The sequence below is a fragment of the Chelonoidis abingdonii genome, chromosome 3 (genome assembly GCF_003597395.2).
Source record: "Chelonoidis abingdonii isolate Lonesome George chromosome 3, CheloAbing_2.0, whole genome shotgun sequence".
In the NCBI taxonomy this organism is placed as follows: domain Eukaryota; kingdom Metazoa; phylum Chordata; order Testudines; family Testudinidae; genus Chelonoidis; species Chelonoidis abingdonii.
In genome coordinates this window covers 24,934,607-24,944,022 of record NC_133771.1, presented here as the reverse complement: position 1 = coordinate 24,944,022, position 9,416 = coordinate 24,934,607, and the positions used below count along the sequence as shown (strand labels likewise).

At 45.5% G+C, this 9,416-nt stretch overlaps 1 protein-coding gene across 1 annotated transcript; it reads left to right on the top strand.

The window, feature by feature from the left end:
* Positions 1-1,152: 1,152 nt before the first annotated feature.
* Positions 1,153-1,671, top strand: MSGN1 (mesogenin 1). Its single transcript, XM_032791062.1, has one exon. The coding sequence runs from the start codon at positions 1,153-1,155 to the stop codon at positions 1,669-1,671; it is 519 nt and encodes a 172-aa protein (XP_032646953.1).
* The last annotated feature ends 7,745 nt before the right edge of the window (positions 1,672-9,416 follow it).

Genomic DNA, 9,416 nt, shown 5'->3' with positions numbered 1-9,416 from the left:
CCGACAGTGGCCAATACCAGGTGCCCCAGAGGGAGTGAACCTAACAGGTAACGATCAAGTGATCTTTCTCCTGCCATCCATCTCTATCCTCTGACAAACAGATGCTAGGGACACCTTTCCTTACCCATCCTGGCTAATAGCCATTAATGAATGGACTTAACCTCCATGAATATGTCTAGTTCTATTTTAAACCCTGTTATAGTTCTAGACTTCACAACCTCCTCAGGCAAGGAGTTCCACCACTTGGCTGTGCGCTGTGTGAAGAACTTACTTTTATTTGTTTTAAACCTGATGCCTATTAATTTCATTTGGTGGCCCCTTATTCTTATATTATGGGAACAAGTAAAAACTTTTCCTTATTCACTGTCTCCACACAACCCATGATTCTATATCCCTCTATCATGTCCCTCCTTAGTCTCCTCTTTTCCAAGCTGAAAAGTCCTACCTTCTTTAATCTCTCCTCATATAGGACCCATTCCAAACCCCTAATCATTTTAGTTGCCCTTCTTTAAACCTTTTCTAATGCCAGTATATCTTTTTGGGGATGGAGCGACCACATCTGTACGTAGTATTCAAGATGTGGACGTACTATGGATTTATATAAGGGCAATAAGATATTCTCCATCTTATTCGCTATCTTTTTTTTTGACTGCCGCTGCACACTGTGTGGACATCTTCAGAGAACTAACTACGATGACTCCAAGATCTCTTTCCTGATTAGTTGTAGCTAAATTAGCCCCTAATCTTTGTTTAGATTTCATGTTAATAAAATCAAATAAAACTGTTGCTGTGTTTTGTTTTTTCCTTTGCCTCTTTTAATAATGATTCCCCACTGCAATGTTAAATGTAGATGTGGAGTCTTAATTGGTTAGTTACAAGAAGATAATCTTTTTTCCTTCTCACTGTTGCCTGTTAGTTTAAAGGTATTTTAGCTGAAGGTAGATAATTATCGGTGAGAAGAAAATAACACTTCAGGAGTTCATTTTCCATCTTAGCACTTGGGACCTCCTTTGAACTCCTCTCACAAAACCCTATTTCCCACTTTGTCACTTCTCCCCTCCACCCCCCTGTCATAAAAGGGTCTCCCTGCATAAAGACTTCAGCCATTGCTTGTTAGCTAAGGGAATTGCTTCTCACAACTGCTCTTCCTGGATGGATAAATTGCATGAGACTTTGCCGAATATGGAAGATGGTTTGGGCACTGAGAATTCTGTCTTTCTGTCTTCCTGGGACTGGAAGAGTAATGCAGGAGCCTATGAGCTGAACCAGATCTCATCCCCTCACAGCTTATCTCCATCTCCTTCCTTTGAATCATATTCTTCTTCCCCATGCCCAGCTGTGATTGAGATGCCCTACAACAGCAGCAGCAGCGGCAGCCTGATCGGATACAGCTTGATGGATTTTCCTTCCGCATACTTACCGAACGCTGGACAGGCCAAGGCTCAGAAAGGTACCAAGGCCAGGATGTCAGCCCAGCGCAGAAGGAAAGCCAGTGAGAGAGAGAAGCTCAGGATGAGGACCCTGGCTGATGCTTTACACACCTTGCGCAATTACCTACCTCCTGTCTACAGCCAAAGAGGCCAGCCTCTCACCAAAATACAGACACTGAAATACACCATCAAGTACATCAGTGAACTCACAGACCTGCTGAACAATGTCAAACGGGCATAGACACCCTCCCCCCACCGCCTGACAAACCTGCCACTGGAACTTTGAGATCCCTCCTAAAGAATCTTTAAAAATATTGACTGGAACTTTGAGCTAGTTCTTCCTTTAAAAAATCCAGAGTGTGTTGAGCAAATGAAGACAGAACAAAAGTAATAGGGATGGATGGGTAGCTGCTGTACATATCTCAGAATGCTCTAAGTTGAAGGGGATGTTTATACTTGTACATTACTTGAGTTATGGGTTGTTGGGTTGGTTTTTTTTAATGAGCTTCAAAAATATATTAAAATCAGTCTGATTCAATAGTGAGCAAAGCAAATAGATTCTGCTAGGATTTACTCACCACAGTTCTGACCAATCTTCTGTTTAATAAGGACTGATTATTTGGCCAAATAATCAATCTACTCACTTAAAAAAAAAAAATCAATGGGTTTAAAGTGAATTCTTAAAAGATGTAAAAAATAATACAAAAATACTAAGCATAATGGCCTGTAGGCACTTTAATATTAGGATTTTGAAGAGCATGTATATTTAGTTCAGGTATTGCTGATAAATCAGGCTATTTATCCACATTTCTAGAATTATATATCTAAAATGAAGAAACTTAAGTAATTTTAAGAATGTCTTTGAAAACAAATAAAATATCACTGCTTCATATGAATATCTTGTATTGTGTCTCTGACAGAAAAGTATATTCCAATAATGACTGATTCTTAGATCCATATAGAATCTAATAGAAAATAAACTTTTATAGAATTGTCAAACTTAGCCTAAAAGTTTTCACAGCAAGGATATTAAATTCTATAGAATATTAAAATGCTATGAAGATATTCTCTCTTAAATTCTATTTGTTTTAATAATTTCTATAGAAATATATTTACTGTATATAGAATCTGATTGGTTAAATGTGTATTACATTCTGTGGGCCTTTTATCAGAGGGCTAGATTAGATCACACCCTCCTCTTTCTGTCTCTCCCTCTTCCCACAACTCAACTGCCCATAATCTAAACGTTTAATCTCAGTGAATCACTTCAAGTTAGAGAATTGTGCAAGGTTCACACTTCAGGTTCTTTTGAAACCTAGGTTAACTGTAAGGTCTCCATGTCAAAAGATCAGCAGTTTCCTGCAGTCAAGAACAGTTAGTTCTCCTTCCTCTATAATCAGGAAACGGTTCAAATGGACAACACAGGCTACATCATATTATACAGTGAAAAGAAAAATTTACATTATATATTTTCCTCCAAATTCATTTAGAAAGATCTTGCTCTACATTCTGAGGCCAGCAATATACAAAGAGGAGAAGAACTGGTGCACTGCTGCAATGCAGGTCTGAGCTTGGTGAAGCAGAACAGAGTGGGTTAACCCTTTCTCTGCCCTGGGATATAAGACTTAACCAGGGCTGCACCATTATTCTATATTGAATATAAGGATGTACAGCATACTGTGTGCATGGGGACGGTGAATAGATGAGTGTCACTGTGTTGGATGCATGTTTTGTGTTCTTGAGGGTACATGATATGTTAAATTTGAGCACTAAAGGATTATTACTTTTCTCTTTACCTGTTCTGAGACATTTGGTTGTTTAGGGGCAGAGGGGCAGAGGGATAAATCTGTCCCTGGAATGTGTTTTTCCAAAGCTAGGCTTGATCTGACACAATGTTATTTTAGCATGGTATGTGCATATCTATAGGTTCAGTATGTCATTCATATAGTGGCTGACATATGTATCTGAGTTCAATACTGCAGGAAATAGAGTATGTCTCTGACTGCAATAACAAGCCACATTTAAAAGTATTCCATAGGCTCCAAATCTGTTTTAACTCAGCCTAGATTTCCAATCCAACTTGTGTGTTCAGTGAAACAAGCTGAGTGATCTCAGTTGCATCCTGAGAGAGGAGTAATCACAGCACAAATAAAGAAGACCTGTTAGATTATCAAGGCAGAACATAGGCACATATCACACAGAAACCATATAAAATTCCTGCTTATAAATTTGTACAACTGCTGTACAGTGTCCAGGATGTAGCAGGTACAGAGATTGCCATTTCCTGACAAACCCTAAAAGTCAGACTAGACACAGTGATTTTTGATTCACGCCAAGTTCTTTATTCCCCCACAAACTAAAATAATCAGTAAAACCAGTGTTACTGGAGATAAGGAGGGCCTTGTAATTAGAGCTGCAGAATAGCAGGCAAGAGCATTGGCTCTTATTGCTAGCTCTGCCAGACTCAGTGCATGACCTTAGACAGGTCATTTAGCCTCTGGGTCTCAGTTTCCCTCTATGTTAAATGCAGATACTACTACTTAGCTGTTTCACAGGGGCCCTTTAAGCTGTGTTGTTACATAGCACCATATTAGTGGGGGCTGTGTGGAGAAGCACTGCCCCAGGAGGAACGCCTGCAAATGTTGTAAATGTCTTCGACTCAGTGTCTCCCACAGCTGCAGAAAATGCTGCAGCCTAATGTCCCTACACCCCACAGGGCCACCTCTGCTGGGATGAAATGGGAGCAGAACCATGGGCCCACTTGCTGCCTATCCTTCCAGCCCAATCTGGAGTGACTAGTGCCAGTGACAGTATTAAGAGTTGCAGAAGGACCAGTTTTTTACCAGACCCTACCTAGGGGCCAAGGTGTCAGGCTGGGCATGCTCCTTCTCAGTGAGAAAGAGCAGGTCTAAGGCACTGCACTGGAACTCAGTCTATCTGGCTGCAATTCCTGGCTCAGCCATAGACTTTCTGTGGGACCCAGGGTAAGTCACTTAGGCTATGTGTACACTTGGGGGTGGGGGGCACTTCCCAGCTTGCATTGGTATACTTGTGCTAACTTTCATTCAGCTAGCACAGGGGTGGGCAAACTATGGCTCGTGGCCATATTCAGCCCGCAGGACCATCCTGCCTGGCCCCCAAGCTCCTGGCCCAGGAGGCTTGCCCCCCGTCGTCTCTCTCCCTTATCCGCAGCCTCAGCTCACTTGCTCTACCATTGACGCAATGCTATGGGCAGCAGGGCTGTGAGCTCCTGGGGCAGTGCAGCTGCAGAGCCCAACCTGACCCGGTGCTCTGTGCTGTGTGGTGCCTGCAATGGCGTGTTAAGGGGGCAGGGAGCGGGAGTGGTTGGATAGAAGGTAGGGGAGTTTGGGGTGGGGGGCAGGGGTGTGAGTGGTGGTGGGGGAAACAGGGTTGAATGGGAGCAAAGGTTCTAGGGGGCAGTCAGGAAGATGGAGGAGTTGGATCGAGCAGCAGGGGGCAGTCAGGGTTCTGGGGGCAGTCAGGGGATGGGGAGAAGGGGTGGTTGGATGGGGCAGGGGTCCCGGCGGGGCCATCAGGAATGAGAGGAGGGGTTGGATGGGGCAGCGGGGGTCCAGGGGCAGTCAGGGGACAAAGAGTGGGTGTGTGTGGATGGTGGTTGGGGTGAAACAGGAGGTTGAATGGGGGCAGAGGTCCTTGGGGGGCAGTCAGGAAGGAGGCGGGGTTGGATGGACTGGCAGGGGGCAGTCAGGGGCAGGGGTTCTGGGGGCAGTCAGGGGAGAGGAAGCTGGTGTGTGTGTGGATGGGGCAGGGGTCCCAGAGGGGCCATCAGGGAACGGGGGTTTGGATGGGGCAGGAGCCCAAGGGAACAGATAGGAGTGGGGGCCAGGCCACAATGTCCTCCCCTAACCAGCCCGTCATACAATTTACAGAACCTGATGTGGCCCTCAGGCCAAAAAGTTTGCCAACCCCTGAGCTAGCATGTCAAAAATAGAAGTGTCACTGTGGTAGCTTGGGCAGCAGTACAGTTTAGCTGCCTCAAGTGCAAAAACATCTGGCCCCTATGGGTACATACTTGGGTGGCTAGTCCATGCTGCCACTCACTACTTCCTTGACTACTGCTTTTAGTGAGGTAGTTTGCTGAGCGCTAGCCCCAATATGCCTCTGCCAGCTGGGACTCACAGCTCCAAGTGTGGACATAGCCGAAGGGTGGGATCTTAGATTTAGGCACAGTAATGCTGAGCATCTTGGTGCCTAACAGGGCTGCCAGTGAACAGGAGGTGCTGGGAGGGAGGGGAGGAACTAGGCTGCCGGTGGGTGCTGAACATCCACAAAAATATTTCCTTGGGTGCTTCAGTCCTGGAGCACCCATGGAGTCAACACCTATGGGGAGATGCTTAGCACACACTGCTCTCTTGGAGATAGGTACCTACAACCAGGTTGCAGGGAGATGCCTATGTCACGAGCACACCACAAACAGAAACCTGACACTTGCAGTTAGGCAGCTAAGCCCCTTTGAAGAGGAGGGGAAGGAAGGAGGAGGAGCTGCCCATTGTATGATTTTAAGCCCAGTGGTTAGAGCATTCATCTGGGATAGGGGAGAGCAAGGTTCAAGTCCTCCCCTCTCTGCCACAGCAGGAGGAAAGGATTTGAATGGGGGTTCCGCCACTTTTTAGGATTGCACGCTAACCACTGAGCTTGGGGATATTTTTATGTGGGGATCCCTCAGTCTTGCTTCTTGAAGTGCTTGCACACTGGATAACTAATGAAAGAGTGAACCCATGGGGTCCCCACTACCAGGTGGGTACTCTAACCATTGGACAACAGAATCATACTCTCTCACCTGATAACTCTGCCTCCACGCATAAATACTTAAACAAAAATAGGGCCAAAAAAAAAAAAAGACAAAAGGCAGACTTGAACGTGGGTCTTTTACATCCCAGGTGACTGCTTTAAGCACCACACTGAAAGTTATAAGGGGCTCACTGCCATAATGGGACCTGCTGTGATAGGCACTTTCTGAGCACACCTGCTCACTGAAGCCCCACAACTGGTTCATGAGTCGCTCTGGGGCTTAGGCAGGTCATTGGCTTCTGGATGCCTAAAGTGAGGCAGGAGTGTGCGTGCCCTGAGGCAGGATCATAGGTGCCTAGGGATCTTTTTTTCTGAAACCAAACTCGGGTGCTGAGTACATTTACGTGCCTGCAGGGTTTGGTGGGAGTTTTGCAGATCACAGTGGAGCCAAACATGGGACTTAGGCACCTAAACCAAGACTTAGGTTCCCTGATCCCTGTCAGGGTCTCCATCTACACTGGAATAAAAGACCTGTGACATGACTGTGGCTAGCCCAGGTCAGCTGCCTTGGCCTTGCGGGGATCAGGCTGTGGGGCTAAAATTTGCTATGTAGAAGTTCAGGCTTGGGCTAGAGCTCAAGCTCTGGGACTCTGTAAGAAAGGAGGGTCCTAGAGTTGGGTTCCAGGCAGGGTGACCAGACAGCAAGTGTGAAAAATCAGGACAGGGGCTGGAGGGTAATAGGAGCCTATATAAGAAAAAGACCCAAAAATCGAGGCAGTACCTATAAAATTGGGACATCTAGTCACCCTAGTTCCAGGCCAAGCCCAAATATCTACACAGCAATTTTATAGCCCCGCAGCCTGAGCCCAACAAGCCCAAGTCAGCTGAAACAAGACAACCATGGGTGTTTAATTGATGTGTAGATATATCCTAAGGGTACACCTACCCTGCAATGTAAGCCTAGTGTTTGAACTCAAGCTTAAGCCTAAACCCCTATCCATCTACAGAGAAATCATGCTAACCTAGGGCTGGGATATGGAAGTCTCAGGATCCCATAGAGGTGGAGGGTCCAAGGCTTAGTCAAGGTGGGAGGGACCCAGGGTTCAAGACCTATTGCTAACCAGTAGAGATGCAGCCCCACTGGACTTACTTATGCTCTGGAAGGACAACTTTTTGTCCCCTGGACAGTCAAGTTTTTCCACACTGCACCATGAATAAAGGCTAGAGTGGTCACATTTTGGATGGGCACAAGGAAGTCTGAGATGTGGGTGGTTGGATTCAGGCTCACATAATGCAGTGAAGACACTGCAGCCTCAAGCTGGAAGCATGGTTCAACAATTCCTAACCTCAGGTTACAAATGAGAGCAGACCCTCAAATCCTAGGTTAACAAACCCAGGGGCTGCTAACTTGAGTTTTACTAACCATGGGCTTACATTGCAGTGTAGACATACCCTACACTGCACACCAAGCCTGGGTCTGGGGACCTGGGCTTCTGGACTCAGTAATTCCAAGCCTGTGGTTGGGTCCACACTGCACTGAAAACCTGAGTCTCAAAGCCGTATTAATGCAGCCATATTGTGCTACGCAGACCTTCTAATGGGTCTGTGGCCTGTCTGGCATCCATTCTGCAAAATGACAGGGCTTGGACCTGGGGAACTTGGGTTCTGACCCACCCCCTTAGCAGGGCTCTAAGACCTGGGTGCTGAGGGCTCGTGGACCTGAGCAGACTGATTTTTATGTGGACAGAAGGGCTTGGGCTCAAACTTGAGTCAAAGTCTGGGCTTAGCGTGCAGGGCAAAACCAGAAATGATCAAACCCTTCATATTTATACAGCACTTAGAGTGTAGCAAAACCATATGTCTGGTCTGACTGCTGCCTCGGTTCCCCCTCTTGGGGTGTCCTATAAATTCAATACAGGTGTGTCAGATAACTCTTCTTGGGGTCTGGGTTTATTAACAAAGTTCACAAGGAAACATAAGAACTCCCACCCAGCTTTTCAAGCTGGTTAACAGTGCTTGGTGCAGGGTTCCTCGTGCTGTCCCAGTTGATGTGTTCCTCTGGCAGACTTGTTCTCCACCTCAGCCCTTCTAGCTGGCTCATGTTCCTTGCAGGGCTATGCCATGAGACCCTTTGCCTGGGAACTAAGGAGAGTCTGTCAGCATACAACAGCTCTGTTGCTCCTGGGACTCTATTACTTATCACACAGCAACTCCCAGGACAGGACAGAAGAGAACATTAGAAGATCTTCTGGGGACTTTAATGTTTCAAACCAGTAATGGAGATAGAAATATTTTAAAATCACCAGGCAAAGGGGAAGAAGTAGCCATAACACAGATGTTCCCCTTTTTCAATTTTCTGATCATCTTCCTTATACCCCCAGACAGGATGAACCAAATATCAGTTGTTGCATACTTGGCCTAGGTATTATTATTTTATAAGGCATGGTCTCTCTTTCTCAAAACTTGTACTGAGTTGAAGAGGAAAAAACTATGGCCTATGCACACACTGTAGCTGCAGAGAGATGAGAAAGTTCAATGAAAAAACAAACGGCAAATAAAATAATTTGCATGCCAATAATTAAGACAGTTTGCTGCTGGACTCTCTGTTGCAGAAGAAAAGGAAGGGAAGGAGCGGAGATGGGAGAGAGGAAAGTCAGTGTGCTACCTGACTAAAGATATCAAAAATGTAACTGATCTAGGTTTGTACTGATACTAATTCCCAAGGGCTAAATCCTGGTCTCACTAAAGCCAATCAAAATTTTGCCACAAACTTCAAGGAGACCAATGTTTGGCTCCAAAAAATTAAAAACCACTGAACTGGCAGTCAATAGATACTGCCCTAAACTGCTCTTAGCTTGCAGTTATTTTATATAACTGCTGTTTTCTGAGTTCTGGAGGAGCTACTGAAAAGGACCAGGGCAAGTTTTTGGATTGACCAAGTTCTTTTCCCTCTGTCTCATGAACCAGAATCATGAGTGGACTTTTCCTACTTTCAGCTAATTATTTTTTTATTCTGTATCGTTTATTAATAATGTTATAATTAGACTGCAGTGGGCAGGTTGGGCAGCACGCTGCTCATATACATGAGGAGACTGGTCAGTCCATTTCAGTCATCAGTGGAGAGTGATTTCTCAATTTATTACTACATCGCAGGAGGCGGGACCCATCGCCTATCCCCAGCCAGCAGGGAAAATATGCTACTACTTTAATTGT

Bases quoted from the DNA above. Each gene is read 5' to 3' on its own strand.
- MSGN1 (XM_032791062.1), top strand. From the start codon at position 1,153: ATGGATAAATTGCATGAGACTTTGCCGAATATGGAAGATGGTTTGGGC.